Source organism: Polypterus senegalus, chromosome 2 (assembly GCF_016835505.1).
Source record: "Polypterus senegalus isolate Bchr_013 chromosome 2, ASM1683550v1, whole genome shotgun sequence".
In the NCBI taxonomy this organism is placed as follows: Eukaryota; Metazoa; Chordata; class Cladistia; order Polypteriformes; family Polypteridae; genus Polypterus; species Polypterus senegalus.
In genome coordinates, this window is record NC_053155.1 from 231,650,206 (window position 1) to 231,673,976 (window position 23,771).

Here is a 23,771-nt window from a genome sequence, read left to right on the forward strand (position 1 = left end):
GCATTGAGAATATAAACTAAGCAACACTGTTAAAATTAGCAGTAAAATTATTGCTGGCAGCAGACTTCTGTCACTGAGCTGTATTACAAACTGGTTAGAAAGAAAGCCAACTCAATTCTGTCAGACAACAGCCACTCCTTCCTAAATTTCTGTTGTTGACATCAGGCTGCAGATTTAAGCTCCTGAAGGTAAAGAGCAACAGAGTTAAGAACTCTTTTATTCATAGAGCCATAAGCTTTTTGAATTCTGTTCCTTCTGAATTATCATTTTTTGTACCGTTTAAGGTAATTATTCTTCTTTGCACTTATCTTGAATGTGTGTACTGATGATAACACTGGTTGCCAGTTACTGTATTTTGTCTTGGCTTATTTTTCTTATATGTGTGTGAACATGCCTTATGATTTGTACATTTCTGCTGCAAACAAATTTCCTTCTGGGATAATAAAAGCTACCTAACCTAACAAACTGTAACCTAATATTATGGAGTGCTATCCAGGAAAAAAAAAAAGTCTTTTTCTCTTTTTAAGTAAAATGTGCCTGATATTTAAGCAGCCCAGGTAAAAAATACAGTATGTATTAAGTACAGTATAATAAATAAAAAAAGTTTAACTATTATTCTCTGGAAATGTCTTAGGCTTGCCAAGAACATTATTTTCAAAGCTTGTTATCTGGGCAGTAAGTGTTTATTTGCTCTATTAAACTATAAAACAATAGGATAAACACAAATAATCATTAATACAATAAAAAGTAACAAGAATGTATTGCATATTTAAAACAAATCAATATTTTGTGTTATTTCCCTTAGAATACAAAATTGAATTAATATAGATAGATAGATAGATAGATAGATAGATAGATAGATAGATAGATAGATAGATAGATAGATAGATAGATAGATACTTTATTAATCCCAAGGGGAAAGTCACATACTCCAGCAGCAGCAAACTGATAAAAAACAATATTAAATTAAAGAGTGATAAAAATGCAGCTAAAAAAAAAATGCTGTCGTGCACTGCTGTATCCAATTTTGATATCGGTATTGATACCAGTTTTTCAGACCTCAGGATTTAAAGGAAAGCTGATATTTACTACTGCTACCAAAAATTCTGAATTGTTGGCACCATGTAGGATTTTTGGTACCTTTTCAGTACCAGTATACTGCACAGTCCTACTCGTGTGTAACTTTTTCAGGTAGTCCTGTGATGAATTTTTCCAGGTGTCACAAACTGTGAGACCAGCGGAGAGAGAGAGAGTGAGATTAGATATGATGTGATCGGACAACCTCTACAACCTCAGTGCACCTCTCCAGTCACATGATCCAACTATCCCCTGGGTCGGTCCCCCCAACAAAAGCCTAACCAAAGCAAAGAAGTGAGAAGTTCAAGACACAGATGAGAGATGAGATAGAGAAAATTTATTTAAAGATGGAATGGCAGCAAGACTAAAAACTAGGGGAAAAGGAAATTAAATGACACCATCAAGGTGCAACAAAATAAGGGGAAAAACAGTTATTCACTATTAAAATGACTGCAGCACAGTCAGAGTTTAGATGTGGTCAGCTCAGCAGACCTGTTTGTCCTTACTACTTAAGATAGCATCTGAGTCAAGATAGTTCATTAGAACAATAAAATGAATAGAAGTGATTTAATAATAAGTGACCACAACAGTGAAAGGCAAGTTGAAAGTTTAGGAGCATGTTAACATGCCTTGTTAAACAAAAAGACATGATAAGTTAAAAGACTTTTCTTCTCAAGTTTAATTTAGAAAAAACATCTAAACTGTTTCATGCTTAATTTATAAACCTTCAACAATGTGGAGTCTGCATTAGCTAGATAGCAATGACTAGAATTTTAATTGGGACTTAAACACAACTCAGAGATGGGGACTGCACAGTGCAGCATCTGTATAGCCTATGCGTTCTTTTTTTTGTTAGTGAGTATACCATGTTAGTTCATTTACAAATCAATATACAATATGATGCATACAAACACTGAATTATATGTGGAGTTTAAGGATGGTTGGTGTTTGTCTGATTGTGCTGGGCTAGTGTAGGAAAAATCAGTTAAGATTTAGCTGTTAATGTAACAAATATGTTTAGCATATGGGAGGAAACCTGGAACAACCAGAGGAAAACCTATATAGACAGCTGCCTGCCACAGGATTTGAATGAAGGATGCTGGATTTGTAAGGCAGCAGCACTAACCACTGTGCCATTGTGCCACACTGCCTCTGCATAAAAGGTAACATGAGGTTTTTATGTTTAAATCATTTTTTATTTATTTTTATATATGGAAAACGTCTTGTAAACCTTAATGTAAATGCTTTTGGAATATACTATTACTAACTGCTGTCAATCCTAAATAAGTTAACATTGGTAAGTGTGATGCAGAGTTAAGCTGAGACAAATGTATTTTATTTTTGTACCACCCCATCAAAAAGTTTCTTTTTTTTTTTTTTGCTTTTTAATCGTTTTAAATAATCAAAAATATTTATGACAAATAATGCAATTTTATATTTATACAAAAACCTAGAAGGGAATATTGTGCCAAGTAAGGCCAACTTTGCTTTAATTATCAGACTTGCCTTCAGGGAACTGTTACTATGAAGAAAAAAGAAAATAATATTTCACTTAATTGCTTTTTCTAAGGTTTTACTTATTGAATTATTTATATAACAATATTGGAGTGGGATGCTTTTTCTTACTGGCTCTGTATTGCCGTCAGTGAAAACTAAAGATCGATACTTTTCATTTTTAAACATCCTTTAGAGCGCTCCGTGTCTGTTTGAGACTTCTGCTAAAGGTATAGTTATTTCTTCCTTTATCTATAATTGGAAATGCTAATAATATGCTGTCATTTCCATTGATTTAAAATAAATGTGCAAAAGTCTGAGTGACGTGTTTTCCTGAATGAATCAGAGATAAATTGCTGACTCTGCCACCTTCACTTTACAGCATATAAGGATGGCGTGCTCAGATTTACTGTACCCGACTCTATATCCCTATTTTATCCTCCACTGTTCAAATTCCAGGCTCCTGAGACATATACAAAAAAGCACAAAAGATAACCAGGAATATATTTTCCTCTGTTGTTACAGATTATGTGCCCAGATAATAAGTAAAAGGAGCCAAAGGTACAACAGCAATTCAGTTGAGGAGGATAAGATATAACCTTAAAAAAAACTGCAAAAATAATTAAAATTCTGCCTATAAATCTAAAATAATACACAGAATGGCAGAAGGAGTTCAAATAAAAAGAGTAAGCCAAGGAAAAGCAATAAGTTTTTTAGTCCCATGTCACATTATGAAATTGAACTATAGCTTGATGTGATGAAATAAATACTGAACTGTGGCTAAAGAAAAAGAACGAAAAGGCAAAGAGTGTTCATTAATAACACAAAAATCTATACTACATGACACTGAACCAGAAAAGAAAACCTCAGTTGTACATTACATGTTGCATGCCCTTGTTTGATATTTACCTGTGACCTCACTTCAAACCATCTTTGCCTACATTAATAGCCCATGTAGAAGACTATTAAAATAAAGACCATCTAGTTACTCATGTGGTGCACATACAGGCCCCACTGTCAATCCTTGTTTTTTTCTACAAATACAGCCTGTGTCACATAATAAGTAGCCTTGTTATATACGGATACTCTATTGCCATAGGATCTAACACTATAATCTGTCTTGAGCTACTGTAGATTACAAGTCCATCATTGTTCCAACTAGAGTACCAGTCTTATATTGGTTTAGTGATAAGCTTTCATGGTGGAATGTGACACATCTGACACACGAGTCCCGTACTTTTATACTCAGTAGCTTAAATGGTTGGAAGTTGGTTGTGGCCCACAGGGGCCAAGTTATGCTTTTGAAGTTAAGGCAATGCTGCAATAATCTAGTTTGATGGTCTGGCATTGAAAACTTTTAACTCCATGCCTGTGAGCTGAGAGGCTGGATCTTCTTCTTCCCCCCTAATCTATGGATGGATCTAATCATCCATGGCAACATATCTCTTTGGCTATCTATGCCAAAGAGTATCGTGGGCTACATTATTAACACTATATTCTTAACACAGCTCTTCATGGCCCATTAAAACTTTCTCATGGACCCAAATAGCTTCTGTACAGGAGTATGTAATAATTTAGACACTAATGACTTGCTGAGACCTGAATGCAAGAACAGTTGTTGTGCTTTTTTTGTCCCTTAGTTATTCCTTTGTTAAACATATTTGCATGTCTTAGCTTTTTGTTTAAACTCTTTTCAAAAACGTATTTGTTGCCCAAATGACAGTAAAACTTGTCAAAGTTAAATTAGTTATATTTTACACACACAGGTGACGTTGAATGATATGATTAAGTGTGTGATTATAAACTGGCAAATCTTTCTTCTTCCTAAGGGTAAACAAGGTGTGTTTTTATATCAATGTTTGTGTATTTATTTTGGTAAAAATATATCATAGATTCTGTTTAGAATTTTAAAATGTGACATTAAGGTTTCAGTATTCTTAACTGCATGATTGAGGTTCCCTCCATCTCCCTCTCCTTTTCTATAACCGTTGCCAGACCGATGCCTTGTCTCATGACAGAAGTGAAACCTCAGAGGACAGTAAAGTTAAAGAAAAACCCTGAAGGACTTGTTGGAGGCTGACAGGTGGCAGAAGTGAAGTAGCACACATGGTAGACAGAAATCTGCTTTCTTAAACAGAAAGAAGGTAGGCTGCAAGCTCCCATAAGGACTTGGCTTTTTAATTCAACAACAGCATCAGCGCTGAAACATCACCATCTCTCAGGCTTGCAAAGAGGCCATAAAACAAATAAGGAATATATTTTATGAATAGTATAAATTCTTGTCACTTAGATTATTTTTTTATTTCGTACACTGTTAGCACTAAAATCATTACATTTTATGTGTTTTTCAATAATTTGTTCTGGAAAGATGACTGCTAATTTCAAGTGATTTATGATGATATTTCCATTCACTTTGAAAATAATAGCTTATTAGTGGCAACCTTTGTCAGTTTCACAATGAGAAAGGGCAGTGGCTTTATTTTTAATTTGCAAGTTTTACTTTTTTATTATTAAAACACCAAATTATACTGTTAACTGCGTTCAAATATCAGGTGTCACAATGTCATTCCTTTTAACTACTTTATTGCTTCAACATGACAAATGATTTTTAAATTGCAACAGGAATGACAAGTCATTTTTTAGCCTTAACATTCCTATTGGATCCTATTTTTGGTTTCCTTTGTATTTACAGCTAATATTAAATATGGAATAAGTCCATATAAATTATGTTTTATGTAAAAAGGGCAATCCTTATACCTCTCTCTTCATCATCTATGCAGTGTACCTGAGTGAATATTTTGGTTTTCCTCCCATATACTTAAAGACATACTGTATACATTTAGTTAACTGACCAGTTCAAATCAGGCCTATGTGAGTGCGAGTCTGGATAGGTGCACAAGTAGGCACAATGATGGGAAGACATTGTAAGAGACGGCCAGCAGCTCAACCCAGCTGGGATGCCCCTGAGATGGAAGGATGGGGGAAGGCAGCTACTTGTGGACAATGCATCCCCCAAAACGCTAGATGGCAGTTTGCTTGTAGTGTGACGATGCACTGGATTCCCCAAGGGCATCCTGGGACTTGGACTTCGGTTTCTCAGCACTGTTGGGTTCTGTGGGTGATGCCAGGGGGTGCTGTGAAAGGACCTGGGGAGTCATGCTTCCCTTATAGCCCAGAAGTACTGGGAAGTCACGACGATGGAAGCCCCAAAGTGCTTCCGGGCTGATTAAAGAACTTTAATTCTCCGTCTGACCCGGAAGTGCTGGAAAGTCACATGGATGGAAGAGCAGAAACACTTCTGGGTCAAGAACTATATAAAGGACTGCTGAAAAGCCAGCAAGAGAGCCAGAGCCGGGTGGAGGTGGACAAAGCTTGCTGTGAGGTGTGGAGTAGAAAACAGAGAAAGAGAGAATTGTGTTTATTGCGTTTCTTGCCTGTATTATTGTGGCTGTGGTGCTTAGGGCACTGTTTATAAGAAGAAGAAGAATTAAAATACTTCTTTGTGCTTTTACCCTGTGTCCTGAGCGTCTGTCTGTTGGGTTTAAAGGGGAAATAGCGACGACATCTAGCATCCAAAACGTCTTATCCAGGGTAAGATTCTATCTGGTGCCCAATACCATTTTGTGCCATATTTCTTGTAGTTGTATTTCATCAAATAACTGTCTCACGTTTTCCCTTTCTATCTGCTGCTATGTGAAATCTATCTACCACGTCCCCATTGATGTTCAATGGTTTATTCATGCTCTTCTCAGAAGACTGAGACGATTTTGTGCACTGGATGAGAAATTAAAACAGCTAAAACCCAGATTAGATCCATCATCACAACTACAGAAAGAGACAATATTTTTGAAATTGTACTATTAATTAACATAAATGAGTGAATAAATAGTACAACATGCAGCGTTGCAGAAGAGGATCGTTTCTTGAACTTCTGCATCTGCACTCCAATTAACAAAAGATGCTGTAGATTATAGCTATGTCTTCAGTATTAAGTCATCCATGTAGTGTTATCATTGTGTTCTGATTTATTACAACTGGGAAAGTGGGCTGCCAAGATGACATTTCTATTATTTTTGCAACATATTTTCTAGGTTATTGTGGTACAGTGACTAGTTGGCTCCACGATCTTAGGTTTGAATCTCAGATTTCATTTCTAGTTTGTAACCAATCCTGGCTCCATTGACCCAGACTTGGATTATGCAAATTAAAAATTAAAAGATGAACAACTGGATTTTTGTGAATTTCTAATTCCACAGAATGTATACTGTAGGTAGAATATCCATGATTTCTTAAATTTCTCTTAAATTCTTAAGCCTTTCCAGTCAAATGTGATACACTTTCTTAATTTAGTCTACCTTTTCAGCACACAATTCTGAGACATGAAAACTTACATTAGCTGCTGAGTTAATTAGTTCTTGAACTTGAAGAAAGTCTGCAAGAGGAATTTATTTCAAACTTTTAGACACACAATAGTGTCACCTCAGAAGTGACAAACATGCTGTTTTTTTAAAGTTTTCTTGATTAAGCTGATAATACACAGGTTGAGAAGTAGTCAGCCATTTAATAGCACAGCTAGATAATGACCTGTCAGTAAAATGCCAAAAGATGAACATTACAAACACTAACAATCTTTCTTTATTTGATTACAAATAAACTCAGTGCCCTTTCCTTAGCATGTAAATCACACTAGTGAAATTATAGTGTTTTTAGAGTCATATTATTATGTCTACAATGAACTTCCTACTTGAATGTGGTAGTCAATAAATAGCACGTCTCCACTCTGCAGTGACATGATTACCTAGTATAAAAAACTTTGCCTTGAAACGTTTGACTTCCTCACTTTAACTAACTAGCTAACATATCTTCAAAGACATTTCTTCCTCACCTGAAAAAATCTTTTGAAAAGTTTGTTCTCTTTATTGTGTTAAATTATATTAATAATCTGAGAGAGAAGGAGTCAGCATATGAATTAGGTTATGACTTGTTGCAAGGAAAAAAGGAGACAGGAGTCATAACCCTTTATTTCTCTACATGACTACAGGGGTGCAAGGCAACTCGATAGCTGCACATTTATTCTTGAGTGGTAGGAATTCACATGCAGAAGACGTTAGAGTGTTAACTTTGTCCTACAAAAGACCTTGAAAAGGGCACTGCTTTCTGCTATAAAGAATACAGATGTACAAGCCAAACTACTAGAACTCTCTATAACATTTATAGAGGTGCAGTGTCCCTGAATATTGGGCAATTGTGCATATGTCAGAATATAACTGGCATTCTTAATTAGGTTAGCTCCTACCTTGTATCTAGTGTTACCAGGGCATGCTCTAGTTTGATGAGATATTTTATTAAACTGAGTCGAATGAAGAAATCAATTTATGGATATATAATTTAAATGAAAACAGAAATGACTCTTCTACTGCATTGTCCATAAAAGTGTCCAGGTCAAAAATTGGGAGTGGTCTCCCCTAAACTTTCTCAAATTGATATTTAAGGAGTAAACCGCAAGACAATGCTTATATTTTTATATTATGTACATTAAAGAACCATCAACAACAAATCAAATAAAATTAATAATGTATTGAACACTTTTTATAAAAGTAAAGTTGAATAAATCGGACTCTGCACCTGCATGAGTAAAAGGTAAAGTACCACTTCCTGTTAACGGAAATAGCCCAAAAGTTGAAAGAAATCTACGTTATGTACCTAATACTTGTATGAAAAATTTGGTTGACCTAAGTGAAAGCATACTCAGGTTATCATATTTACATAGACACACACAGACATAATTCCAAAATTATGGGAGCTCTAAAATGTCGAGAATCATCAAAATTTCGACCTCAAATCTTTGGATGATTACAATACTTTCCCTATACTTCATGAAAATAAAACTATATATAGATTTAAATATCAGTTACAAAATTAGCAGGATGTCATCATAAGAGGCAGAAACCATGCAGTAAATCGTTTCAAATGGGAATCTCAAACAAGATTATCGTATAATGTTTTCACACACTTTGGCCCATTGAAGCTTTCTACCACTTATCTCTATTAAAATTTTCTAACAAGTTTCCCAATGCAGTATGCCCTTGATTTACTTTTCTTTTATTTATATCTTGCTCCTCTGTAAATAAATCTATGTGCTTGTTTACTACCATACTTTTTATAATTTTATAAGTCATTATTCTAATTTTTTCTTTGCTTACTTTGCACTGTTTTTTTCCGCATACATATTATTTGAAGTCTTATTAGGTAAAGGTAAAGTTATTTATGATGATCTGACAATTAAGATAGCTATGGTTTCAGTTTTTTTGAGCATTTGTACAGAAAAGTACTCTGTATTAGGTTAAGGATTTAAAAGCAATTATTTTGTGTTTTACACTTGTAATGATTATTTTGTGCTTTACACTTGTAATGAATCTAGACCAATTTGCAGACATCAGTTTTCACTTTGACATTAAAGAATGCTTTCTGTTGATCAGTGTCAGATAAGCCAAATTAAATCCTCTCTGATTCAATGTTATATAACAAGAAAATGTGGAAACTTCCAAGATTGTGAATACTTATTAAAGGAACGGTACATATATTGCAGGCTATGGAAGTGGCTTGACATTCAAATTAAGAATCACATGCAGCTTTTAAAAATAATGTATTTATTGTTGTTTGCTTGGGGATCCATGCTGCCAGATAAATCCATAATCTTGTTTTTCCAATGTTTTGAGATTGTGTATGTTTCCAAGGAGATTCTCTTGGTCCTCTAATTTCCCCGAACAGCCAATTCTGTTTTGGTTGAGTTCCAAGCTTGTAGCTGCTAGGATATGTACAACCCTCTAGAGGAAGAAGCAGGCTTCAAAACTAAACACATAAGAGATGAACATATTTTCTTCTTCTTCATGGTGAGTATATTTTTACTAACTGGAAAAATACTTACTGGTATATGTTGAAAATGGTTCCTATGCTGTGGTCCAACATCAATTTGGAGGAGCATGACTCATCAGTCATTGGCTTTATTAGCAAGTATGTTGATGATGTCATGACTATGGAAAGTATAAGTACTTTGCCTAACAAGAAACCCCTGGATAAAATGCAAGAGTCACTCCCTTATTTGAGCCTGTCATGACATATTTAAAACTATTAATAAAGATCAATTCACAGAAGCTTAAAACTTGCCAAGGATTAGATTACAGATTAAAGATCACTTTGCCAATAATTTTGATCCACAACATGAGATAAGGCATGCAAACAATTCCAGTTTATAAAACCAAATCCATTTACAACCACTGGAAACTTTGAATCTAACAACATGGAGCCCCAAAGCATGACAATGATAGTTCCAGATAATCTAGGTCTTCAGCTGTCTATGGCCCATGTGTTTCATCAGTCTACAGATAATCCTAGAAAGAATAAGTGAGGGTGGACATACACAGAGCTGCTGGTCCTGATGGAATTCTTGGCCAAGCCCTCAGAGTGTATAAACAACTAGGAGAGGTCTGCGCAGATATCTTCAACAAGTTAGTGAACTAGGCTAGTGTACCTTTTTGTTTTAAAACCACTACAGTCATACTCATTCCAAAGATGTCTGCCATCATGATCCTAAACAACTACAACCTTGTCCCAATCACTTCTATAACAATGAAATGCTTTGAACATTTAGTGATGATGCATGTTAGCACTGTGAACATCATAGACTATTAGAGGCTATTAGAAATAAACTGGATACATTAGAATTAAAAGTCAAGACGAAGGTAAAAAGCTTAGGGGTAATTGTTGACTGTATTCTGAATTTTAAATCGCATCTTAATCAGATCACTAGGACAGCATTTTTTCACTTAAGAAACATAGCTAAAGTTAGACCTCTTATATCAATGAAAGATGCTGAGAAATTAGTTCACGCATTTGTTTTCAGTCGACTAGATTACTGTAACGCACTCCTCTCAGGACTACCCAAAAAAGACATAAATCACTTGCAACGAGTGCAGAATGCAGCTGCTAGAATCCTAACTGGGAAAAGAAAATCCGAACACATTTCTCCAGTTTTGATGTCACTACACTGGTTACCTGTGTCATTCAGGATTGACTTTAAAATTCTGCTTATGGTTTATAAAGCCTTAAATAATCTCGCCCCATCTTATATATCGGAATGTCTGACACCCTATATTCCAAATCGTAACCTTAGATCCTCAAATGAGTGTCTGCTTAGAATTCCAAGAGCAAAACTTAAAAGAAGTGGTGAGGAGGCCTTCTGCTGCTATGCACCTAAAATCTGGAATAGCCTGCCAATAGGAATTCACCGGGCTATTACAGTACAGCACTTTAAAACACTGCTGAAAACATATTACTTTAACATGGCCTTTTTATAACTTCACTTTAACTTAATCCTGATACTCTGAATTTTCTGAAGGTACAATGAAAATTAAGTGAAATGATTTTTTTTTTAATTACTTACCAAGGCCATGTCTGTGAGTTGACATTGGAGATTCAATGTTCCATGTGTTTGATTTTAGGTTGTAGCATTCAACTGTGTTTAATGTCTTCAGGCCATCTCTGCCTCCAATAACGAAAAGCTTCTCATCAATGACTGCAACTCCAAACTGTAATCGCCTTCCATTCATCATTCCAGCCTGAGTCCAGGTATTTGTTCTTAAGTCATACTTCTCTATTGTGCTTGAACCTAGAAATCAATTTAAACAGAAACTGTTAAAAACAATTTCAGGTGGTGTAAATTCGTTTACTCAAAAAAAAGAGAAAAAAAAAAGATTTCTGTTGGGTTTATAATTCAGTTTTATTAAAAACTGTTCATAATACAGTGAACACACACACACACTGATCAGGCACTTTTTAGCTGTCCTTTCTAAGTAATTGACTGGTCAGTCAGTAACAAAATTATGTGTATAAACAATTCTGTTTAAAGCAGTTTGGCAATTACATGCAGTTCATAAGTACTTGCAGTTAACAGAGATAATGGGAAAAACAAAACACTTAAATGGCTTTGAATAAAAAATATAGCAGCCAACCCGCTGAATCCAAACACAGGGTCACAGGGGTCTGCTGGAGCCAATCCCAGCCAACACAGGGCACAAGGCAGGAACCAATCCCAGGCAGGGTGCCAACCCACCGCAGGACACACACACCCATGCACCAAGCACACAATAGGGCCAATTTAGAATCGCCAATCCACCTAACCTGCATGTCTTTGGACTGTGGGAGGAAACCCACACAGACACGGGGAGAGCATGCAAACTCCACGCCGGGAGGACCCGGGAAGCAAACCCGGGTCTCCTAACTGCGAGGAAGCAGCACTACCACTGTGCCACTGTGCCGCCCCAGCTACATTTTATTTAGTTCAAAATTTACAAAGTGATTGTGTAGAATTGGAGAGGGCATTTATATGAGACTATCAAAATACCCGCGCTTCGCAGCGGAGAAGTAGTGTGTTAAAGAAGTTATGAAAAAGATAAGGAAACATTTTAAAAATAACATAACATGATTGTCAGTGTAATTGTTTTGTGACTGTTATGAGTGTTGCTGTCATCAAGGATTTGATTATCATTATTTCTTTCAATCAGGTTCGTATTTGGAGGATGTGTTGTGTTCAAGTTACATTTCGTGTTTGTCAACCGTTGTAAAGATAATAGGTTTCATTCATCGAAGTGTTCACTACCCAAATCAATACTCGTGAATCTAAGATGTTTAACAGGCATTCTCAGTATTAAGTTATGGATTTGCCTGCGAATATTTAGCGGCAGCGTGTCTGTGAACTTAATTTAAACTTAAGCTTTACACCTTGCTCTCCTATTCATATGTCTACAAAGGCTTGTTCAGCTTCAGAGGGTTGTTCCTTTCTTACTGCATCAGCTCGTCTTCCTCTTTAGCTGAGACATCACACACTGCATGCATGGGTTTACCTTTCCCAGTCCTGCAAATTTTAGCGAAGTGGTTATATTTACCATATTTTTTACACTGTCTTCCTTTAGCTGGACATTGACTTTTTCCACCGTGTGCTTTGTTTCCACAGTAGCTGCACTTATGAATATGCTTGTATGCGTCACTCGCTTCATATTCTTTTGCTGCCTTCTCAATTGTGTTTTGCGTTTTTTGTTTAGTTTTTTGGAGCTCTTGCTTGTTGTCTGCGTACTGTGTTCACAGTCAGTTCACGTGAGCCGCTTGGAGTACATGCATCGAAGGTTCTCAGCTGTGCTTGTGCTATCTTGTGCGATCGTGCGATGTCCACGGCTTTATTTAATGTTAGCTCAGACCTGGCACTTAAAAGTTTCTGTCGCACTTTCGCTGAGTTTTTGCCAAACACTATTCTATCCCTGACCATCTCATCTTTGTTTGCATAAGCACAGTCCTTCACCAGCAATTTTAACTCTGTTACAAAGTGATCAAAAGTCTCGTTTATACCCTGCGTCTTCTCATTAAACTTGTATCTCACGAATATCGTATTCGTCTTAGGCATGACAAACGCCTCAAAATGGTCATAATAAGTTTTCAGTACCTTGGCTTCCTCCTGGGTGAGAGTCCATGTGTTAAAAATGTCTATTCCTTTTTCCCCAGTCCACAGGAGCAGGTAGCTGCATTTCTCACTCTCGTGATTGCCTTTTAGCAAGCCAGAAAACATCAGCTCCACGTACTGTCGGAACTTTTTCTATTCTCCCGGCAGGTTAAGAGAATCCCAGTTAATTAGTGGCGAGGGAACTCCAACAAAATCCATGACTGTTTTCTATTCTGACACCATGTCTTGTTTTCACAAATTGTGAAAAATTAAATGATGACGAGACTTTCTTTTAAAGTATGCAGGGGAACTTTATTTATTACATCTCTTACATTCACGGCCTCCATGCACTAAATTAACTTCCATAATAGTAACCTTGAGATCCCTTTTTCTGGTGCCTTCCTGATGACATAGGTGCCTAAACAAGATGCCTGATAATAATACATTTCAATGACATATAAAAATTACAGTGATCACCTCGATAGACATCTCACCACCCAAATCGTTACTCATGAATCTAAGATGTTTAACAGGCATTCCCGGTATTAACTTTTTGATTTGCCTGCGAATATTTAGCAGCAGCGTATCTATTGGATTGCCGCTGACGGACGGCCTTATATGGGCAGGCACTCAATTACGTGGGAAGCGTGGGTATGGGGGATGCAATATAGGCAGGCAGCCAACTACATGGGAGGTGTGGTGATGGGGAACGCAACTCCACCTCACACGGCCACCGAGCTGCAGGCTATGGCCGTATACTGTATATGTACGTAGGATTCAGTTATGGCCGTTATGTGAATGAGAATGAGAATTTCGAAATGAATCCTGCTTAACTTTTGTAAGTAAGCTGTAAGGAATGAGCCTGCCAAATTTCAGCCTTCTATCTACACGGGAAGTTGGAGAATTAGTGATGAGTGAGTGAGTGAGTGAGTGAGTGAGTGAGTGAGTGAGTGAGTGAGTGTGAGTGAGTGAGTGAGTAGTCAGTCAGTCAGTCAGTCAGTGAGGGCTTTGCCTTTTATTAGTATAGATGATGCAGGCAACATTCCATGTACTGATGAAGACCTGAATTGGCATCTATGCCAAAGGAGCTATTTTAGAATATTGACCAACTTCTTACAGGAAAAAAAGGATATTAAGATAAGTATTAAAGCATATAAACAATTGCAAAAAAATCTTACTTCCTCTCATTTATGAAAATATGCAGTATTAACAATCGTAAGACAATTATGAGGAGTGTTAATGAATTGTTCTTTGTTTGTTCCCTCCCATTTGACCAGTTTTCCATGGGTAATCCTATCAGGAGAACACATCTCCAAACAACATAAAGACCTCTTATGCACACAAGGCTGTCCATTCACCACATGCTCTGGTCAGAAAGGCCTGATGAATGAAACAATAAGGAAAGGCTCACTCTCTTATGGGAAGCTGTGTTGAAAGTATGAACTGAACTCAAGGAAAAACAGTAATCTACAACTATCATAAGATACAGCTATTGCTTGATGGATAGCTTTGAGTATATGCAGCAAGTTGGTATAAGGAGGAAAATGTTGTCAGTATATGTGGCTTAGTGGCAATAATTTCTATTGCTGCCTGACCAAGCAAGGGGAAACCCCTCTTTCAGCCTCAAATAAGATCTGGGTTATGTCATTCAGCAACTTCAGGTATGCTTGCTGTTTCAGCACCAAAGTGTGAGATAGTTCGTAGATTAAGACTGCCACATTTCTAGAGCTACCATCATCTCAGTAACAGGAGTCTGCAAGTGTTTAGCATTAATGCTTGCTTAGTTACCATATTTCTTAAGCTTCCTCTCTTTGCATCTACACTGGAATTTGCTGCAGCAGGCTATGTTTGTTTTACAGAAAACAACAAGATTGAGTTAAATAAGCTATATTACTCAATTAGACAATGGAGGAACATGGGGATTTCAATATCATACATTAAGTACTGAAAAAGAGGTAAGGGAAAGAGGCAACAAGTTCAAGCTAAGCAGCGATCTTCAGCTGAGGCATAATATCATTTCTTTACCATAATACTTTTTTACTTTAATTGCATCATATATTACTTGTGCAGTTTAGGTTTGTGTTTGTGGCGATCGGCTGGGAGCTTATGCCCAGCCGGGACGCCTGGAAGGACCGGGAGTGGGATTATACCTCCCCTGGGTCACGAGAGGACAGCAGACCTAGGGCCTCATGTATAACGCCGTGCGTAGAATTCACACTAAAACATGGCGTAAGCACAAAAGCCGAAATGTGCTTACGCACAGAAAAATCCAGATGCAGGAATCTGTGTGTACTCCAACTTCCACGTTCTTCCGCTACATAAATCCCAATCAGGGTGAAAAGTAACGTTTGTGCACACACTTTATGTAATGCCCCAACTCCTCCCAGAATTACGCCTCTTTGAATATGCAAATCAATATAAATCGCCTTTAAGCGCAGCCTTCTGTAAAAAGACAATGGGAAAAGCACGGGGGGAAATATAAGAATTTCAGCGAATACCAAGTGGAGGCAAAGGAAAAACATACTATTTGTTTAATTAAACCGTGGTATAATCAACAAAAGGAAGTTGATCGAGTGAAATAGCGTGTTGGAGAAACTTGAATGCTCACGTTCACAAAATCGCACAGTGCCGGAAATAAAAAAGACGTCACATATGAAAGTCGCCGTGAAAAGGTGAGTTATAGCCCACTGTCGAGTCAATCTTGAAATTTCCACTTTAATCACGTAGTTTATTTTGTCATTAAAATAGAACATCATAAACTTCATCTTAAAATCGTTTAATTAACTAGTTTCTCAAATCACATCGTAATTAAAGTATAGCACGTTAAATGCTTTGTTTTGTATGTGATCTTCTATGTGCTCTATGTGTGAGAATCACTACGTGCTTCTTAAACCGGCTCTCTTCCTCTGACAGGACACAGAATCCATTACATTCATGATATTACAGCTCTCTGAATAACTAAAATACTGAGATGTATACGTCATATTATTTTCATGATGATAGTTAAAGCATGTTATTAAACATGGGTTTCACGGCACAGTGATTGTGTGCGACTTTCGATGAAATTATTTATTGCAGCAGTACTCATGGGCGGCTCTATGTCCAAGATAGAAAGTCCAATGTCAATATGGTATCTTATGCACAGTGGATGGCCACATCCGTTGCGGACACTGCATAGCCGCCTTGTGCTCATGACACAAGAGTTTAACTTTTGTCGAAATTTGCCGCTGTGTTTTTAGCTGTGTCGTTATTTTCTCTTTCTGTTTTATATTCAATATATATTGGCATGGCTGCCCCTGCAGTCCTTGCTTTTCTTTCTCCAAGTAACCGATCCCCACACAATCAGCTCTGTAATAGACGTTAAGCCATCTGTAAGCTTAGAGCGCCGATTCTTCAAAATGTTTAAGGAACATTGAAATATCTTCGTAGTACATGTTTAATTATTCTATCCTTCACGCCAGTCCCAGTGAAGAATATAGATTATTTAAATAAAGTTAAAGTTTTGATCTGTATAATATAATAAACATATTTTGCTGCATGTCATCTTAAAAATGATATTGTCATCATATGTAAATACGCGCTTTATAAAGTGGCGCAGGTTGTGTAATATTATAACTGTAGTGCAAGATTACAGTGAGGAAATTGTATTTATAAGTACTAACAGTTCTACAAGGAGCACTTGATTGAGTGCGTTTAAAGTTCTTGGGATGAAACTGTTTCTGAACCGCGAGGTCCATACAGGAAAGGCTTTGAAACGTTTTACCGTGGCTGAGACAGCGTGTTCTTGAAGCTGTATACCGATAATTCTCTTTCCAATCAGCTGCTGCTGTGATTCACACTCAGATACAGTGATATAAATACTCCGAGTGGTGCAGTGAGAGTAATATGGAAAAAGATGATCCGCTGTGGCAACTCCTAATGGGAGCAGCTGAAAGAAGAAGGTGCAGTTAGAGTAACAACGCTAAAGCAGTTATGGTATTTGGAATACTATGGCTATTCCCTGGACCATTATGTTGTTACAAGTTAATTACAATCAGATGCATTACACTAATAAACAATATGCGGTTAGTTTCAGTGTATTTATAAAGCCATTTTTAGGAAAATAAAGAGTAACCACACAGGAACAGTAGCTGGGTGCCGTCAGTTTGCAAAACCGAGCGGAGAACTTGCGTACGACAAGGTATGAGGTACCGTGGAAAAGTGCGTGGCTTTACGCCAAGTGTAGGTTTTATACATTGCAATTTGAACGTGGAAAAGTTCTTACGCAACATTTCTGTGTATACGCACCGTTTATATATGAGGCCCCTGGTCTGTACGGGGGCCTTGGGAACTGAGCAGGGAAACTTGATCCTACCACAGGGGGCGTCCAGAGGATTGAGGAGCCCTGAAGGTCAGCACTTCCGCCACACCCGAAAGTGCCGCAGAAAGATCGTCAGAGGGCACCTGGAGCACATCCAGGTGGATATAAAAGATGCCACCTTCCGCCAGTCAAGTCAGAGCCCGGGAGGAAGAAGACAAAGCTTGGGAGGAGTGGAGGAAAGGTGGCAGGAGAAGTCCGCAGGGAGACAAAAGGACTCTTATAAAGGTGTTTGGTGCAAGAGCATTGTGTTGTGTGCTGGACTATTGTAAATAAACTGTGTGTGTTTGCAACATCCGGTGTCTGTCTGTCTGTGTTCGGGGCTACAACAACACTAATATTAAATTATTTAGCTAAAAAAAATCTAAATTATATACCAAAAATATTATTCTGGAAAACATTTAAATTAAGCACTGTGTGTTTGCTGGCAGTAGTGGCACCTCAAAGCACTTAAACCCTAGTTTGATTCCCAGCTACAGAGCTTTCTTTGTGAAGTTTACATGTGCTTTTTTGTGTTATTACAGTTTTCTACCAAACACACACATACATTTAGATGAATTAAAGGTCAGTTTCTGTTTGTAGTGCTGCCGGCACACAGTCTAGCATCTTGCAAACAACATCTGGGTAAAGTTAGTTCAGAAGATGGATAGAAATTCTAAAACTTATATTATGCAAAACTATTTAAAAGCATCCCCCAAAGTATTTCAAATATTCTGTTTTGATGGCATTCTGTAACACATATACTGTATAAAGATGTATCTGCTTTGAAATTACCATGCCTTCTTAATTGTAAAGAGTCTTTTATAAATAATGACTTTGGAGTTATTGGTGTGTTTCACATCCATGCTTTTTCGTTCTTATTTCTGGCCTCATTTTTTTCTGCTTTCTTTTGCCATTTATGTTGAGCATTTGTTTTTTTATTCAATTAAAGCCAAAGTCTAATGAGACAAACCTTCAGACTGATAATTGTCATTCAGGTGCAGTCAATTACTCCGCAGTCACCAGAAGGGCTTCAAGAAAAAAAATACCTGAGCACCGTGTGAGATCAGTGCTCTGGTTTCAGTTTTTCTCTTGCCTTATGCCCAAGAAGAATTAAGTTTTTGCTATTCTTTCCTATTTATGGTTATGATCTTGTTCATGGTCATAATTGTTAATGTTCGCCTATTAGGCAACTTGGATAATATTTACAGACTCATTATTAGGGCTTCAGAGCTATTTTAGAATTAAGGTTTATGATAATATTTTGTGAGTCAATGCTCAGATTGGTAAATGTTTTGTTTACCTATTGTACTCATTTCCTTTAATGATTTTGGACTTTCATTTATAAATCTTGTTTTTTTATTTAATTATTGTTTGTTTGTTTTTTTGATGGTGGCACGGTGGCGCAGTGGTAGCACTGCTACCTCGCAATTAGGTGGTCCGAGTTCGCTTCCTGGGTCCTCCCTGCGTGGAGTTTGCATGTTCTCCCCATGTCTTTGTGGGTTTACTCCGGGTGCTCCGGTTTCCTCCCACAATCCAAAGACAACCAGGTTAGGTGCATTGGCTATCCTAAATTGTCCTTGGTGTGTGTGTGTATTTGTGTGTGCCCTGTGGTTGGCTGGTACCCTGCCCGGGGTTTGTTCCTGCCTTGCACCCTGTGCTGGCTGGAATTGGCTCCAGCAGTCCCCCATGACCCTATGTTAGGATATAGCGGGTTGGATAATGACTGACTGACTGTTTCTTTGATGATTATCTTTTGTTTTTTTACAATGGGCCTTTAACCTTTTTTCCTTGACACTAATCCTGATGATTATCTCCAGGCACAAACATACATCCATGCCAAGCACTCTTTATATTGCAATTAGATTGTGCTACACATGGTGAAGTATTATTTCATCTCTACCTGAAATTATAGATATGCACTGTTTTAACATAAAAAATGTGCTTTTGAAAAAAATTATACCGGTTCTATAAAGCTTGAATTGAATAAAATTGATGAGAGCATAAATGGATGGAAGGAGGTACTACAATTTACAACAGAAATTTTTAAAGACATTTAAGTAATCTATACAGACAGAGGCTCTCAGTTTTAGTCCCGGGGATTCCTGTGTCTGTGCACTTTTGTTCACAAGCAGTTGGTCATTTTATCTCCAGTTGACCTCATTGTTTAATTAGCTGACCTTTTTTATTCTGCATTTACAAAATATGACACTGTAAGATTTACATTAAGAAAAAATCAAGAATGTATATTTTTTGCTGTACCTTAAAATGCCTAACTCTCTTTTGTCATTTTTCTTTTTAATTCACTTTTTAGTGGTGTTTGCTCTCTCAATTAACTGTACCTTAATACTGACAATTCATAATGAGTATAACAGGCACAAGTGCAAACAATACTGAATGCCAAAAGGCAGCTGTTTTATTGTTACTCACCTGTGTACTTATTAATAAATAATGGAGTAAGTTAGTGGTTCTCAACATTCAGTCCTCAGGGCTTTCTTTGGCTGCAGGCTTTTGTTTCAACCAGCTTCTCAATCAGTCAGTCATTGTTATCTTTAATTGATCTCATTGTTTAATTTTCTGACCTGTTCTTTTTGTTTTATTTTGCATTTAGAAAAGTGCAGTAGTGTCAGACATTTATGTTTATCCTGTACCTTTAAGTGCTTACTTTGTTTTGTATTTGTAATTCATTTTTTCATTTTGCTTACCTAATTATATCTGAATACAGACAATTAATGACGAGCAGAGCAGACAATAACACAAATGTCTCTGCAAAGAGCAGCTCCTTCCATGTTACATACTTGTATGCTCATTAGTAAATAATTATCTATATAACCAAAACATTAAAAAATATTAAAAAAGAAAAATAATACATTCTTACCCATCTAATACATATAAATTCCTGCTTCATTCAGTAAAATATACCATAACCAGTTTGTAAATACTAGAAGTGTTGTATAAAACATAGCAAATGGGATATAATGATTTGCTTAACTGAGATAGGAGTCCAATTAAGTGAAGGAGAGGGGGCTCCCAGGACTGAAATTTAAAAATCACATGCATAAGTAACCAGAACATTAAAGAAGAACAAAGTATTGAAAAGCTAAAAAGAATGAAATCTTACCAATCTAAGACACAGAAATTCTTGCTTCATTCAATAAAACATTGTGCATAACCAATTTATAATTCTTGGGTTAATCGAAAACTACATTTAAACTACACTGGAACTGTAAAACAGCAGTTTGCCTAATAAAGACAGGAGTCCACTTAAAAAAAATAGATGGAACCAAAACCTGCAGCCACTAGGGGACCCTCAGGACTGAAACTTGAGAGCCATTGGTATACAGTATACATTGATAAGCATATTATTTTATTTTTATGTATATGATAATATTCCTAAAGGGACAGAATTAATAAAATTCTAAAATGGGCATAAGTAATAAAATCTCAAAGTTTTGTAGTAATAGTTAAAAGGAAGCTCCTATACATTTTTTAGTGGAAAATGCAGAAGCAATGAAGCCCACCGAGACTGAATAAATAGATTAGATAATGGCAAGGATCATCATCCAGTTGATCCTGTAACAGATATGCACATGACAGGCAAGTCTCAATATTGTAGCCTGATGGTCACATACTAATGGCACATAGTATATTAACTAAATTACTAAATACTAGACATGAAAACAAAGATAAATTCAATTTTTTTAAACTTTTAGAATTTTAAACAGTGCATAAAGTTATCATCATTTATTAGATAAAATGTATTAAATTAGATTGATCAATTTGTGACACGGTTTAATGTAATAAAAATTATATATGACAAATATTTTATTTCAATTAAAATTAACAGTTATGCTTTGACTGGCAAATACTTCATTAACTGCAAATAAAATAAATGCAGTTTAATACATACAGCCTTTAAATTCATAATATATTGAATGATCTTTCAAACAGCTAAAGGAAACATAGCTCAATAATAAAGCTTGGCTTCATAATAAAATATGCCCTTTATAATTAGCACCTTTAAATCCAAGGCTAGTATAACAATCTACTTGCAAATGATTATCTTACTAATATTGAGAGAGCAGGGCAAAATAAAAAAAAAAAAGACAGTGCATTTGATTGTTGGATTATTGCTCATTATATTTTAATTACTCTTTTATTTTAATATTCCAACACTACTCTAACATTCTGACACTGCTGTGGTTTGCAAGTATATTATAGTTTATAAATTTATGTAGATAATGAAGAATACAATACACCTGCTTGAAAGAATGAAAATTACACTGCACTATTTTCTTACATATTTTATTGATTTTGTAGTGGTGGGGAAATCCTGACTTGTTTTACATTCAGTGAAGAATATTGTGCTGGACAAGATGACAGTCTTATTCAAGGTGGCCACTCATTCATACTTAAATGTTACACTGAAGAATTTTGGTGTTGAAAAATGACCATGTCGTTTTGAAATAGTACAATAAAGAACTGAAAAAAGTACACAAATGTACCCATTCCATGGCGCGTTTGCAAGATTAATGTCTGCTTACATTGCTTTCATCAAATATCTTAAATTATAGATTTACATTTTAAGTTATTAATAAATTCATCTGTCCATTTTCTTAGCTAGCTCTACCCAAGAAAGGGTCACTGGAAGCTAAAGTCTAGTCAGTCAGAAAAGAGTGCATGACCAGCCATGAATGAGTTACCAATCCATCAAGGCCAGACTTGTGTGGGGTCAGCTTAAAGTTGACAAGCATCATTCATTCTGTGACTGTACACACAAGTGTGAAAAACACACATTTTTTAATTTCCGCTCACATTTATGTATTTCTTAATTTAAATGCTATTTTATAAAATAGCCAGCAGTGCATGAGAGATGAAGTTTAAGGAATCAGTACAAGCCACATGCCGCAGCAGCTTTAGAAAACTGAAGCTGTCACATAATTATGTTTAACTTCTTCGTACCTTGTCCTAAAATAATTCCAAAGTAGAAATCACAAAATAACCAAAATGAAAAGAATACAGTAATAAAAATGTTTTTAAAAAGTACTTTCATGTCTACGGTGGGCTGGCACCCTGCCTGGGGTTTGTTTCCTGCCTTGCGCCCTGTGTTGGCTGAGATTGGCTCCAACAGACCCCCGTGACCCTGTAGTTAGGATATAGCGGGTTGGATAAAGGATGGATGGATGAACTTTCATGTGGAAGCTTCTTAATGTAAACTGTCATCTCAGATGTTGCTGCTGAAACATATTTGGTTGCAGTTGAAGTCCAACTCTGACTGAAGTGACAACTGCCATCCAAAATTTTGACTGTTTTTATTAATTGTTTAAGTGATATGGTTCCAGAAAGTTCTGAAATACCTTTTTACATTTTCTGGATCAAATGTATTATTGTTATAATTTTGTTTATTAACTAAATAAGAATTTTACAGTTGATAATGGCATTTCATATAGTATCATATAGTATAGTATTTTTTTTTACTTTTTATGCATAATAACAAAGATTTGATAGTGACAAAATTGTCCCAAATGTTGTGCTTTTGTTCTATTGTTTTGTTTTGCTGCAGGCTGTTCAAACATTAAATCTTCAGCTGGAAAATAATTCCTTATAATTTGCAGCTTAGCTGTTTGAACATTCTGGTTAATTATTTTCACGGAAACACAGACAAAATGGTGACATTAACAAAGTGTTTAAAATTATGAAAGTAATTAGTACAGTGGATCCAGACTGTTACTTTAAAAGAACAAGAACACAGATACAGCTGAAAACTTGTTAAGAGCAGATTTCACACTAATGTTAGAACATTTTTCTTCATACAAAGTACCAAAAGCACATATTATAAAATAAAAAGTAGTGTAGAGTATCCCAGCTTTAGGGACCTTCAAATTTCAACTTAATGAATAGGATGAAGAAGCTTGTTGGGCAGAATGGCCAGTTCTCATGATAGTTTTTGCTAATGTTCTAATGTCTGCCTTGTCCAACAAAATTTGACTGAAAAGAACCTTTACTCTTAAAGTGAAGTTGCCAGCACACGGATTCTAGACATTAATCATTGCATGATTAAAATGAATGATCTGTAAAAAGGTTGGCAATGCCTGCTAGTATAGTAAAGATTACAAGGAGATTTCTAAGGCTCTAAAGTTCCTAAATATTTCATTATTTTTCTAAAGAATCAGGCCATCTATCACAAACGGTGAATGAAAATGTAAACATTATTTCTGAGAAGCAACACTACTCTGTTCCGTTTCCTGTGGGATCTGCAGACTGTTTAAATGGTTTCAAACCTTGCCTTATTGTTTGCAACACTGAGGGTGATGTGAGTTCCAGAATGACTTAGCACCTACACACCTGTGATTTTGGAATCTGTAGCAGTGA

General features: G+C 36.3%; 1 protein-coding gene across 2 annotated transcripts in view; it reads right to left on the bottom strand.

Annotated features, from left to right (window-relative positions):
* The window catches only part of LOC120523745 (kelch-like protein 1), a 422,640-nt gene that overhangs the window by 58,718 nt on the left and 340,151 nt on the right, over nucleotides 1–23,771 (bottom strand). For both annotated transcript variants that reach the window (XR_005632692.1, XM_039745321.1), the window contains exon 7: nucleotides 11,015–11,239. Coding sequence is in view for 1 of the 2 variants with exons in the window: in XM_039745321.1 (XP_039601255.1) it covers nucleotides 11,015–11,239 (225 nt within the window). In the remaining variant the exon portion in view is untranslated. The remainder of the gene's footprint in view (nucleotides 1–11,014; nucleotides 11,240–23,771) is intronic.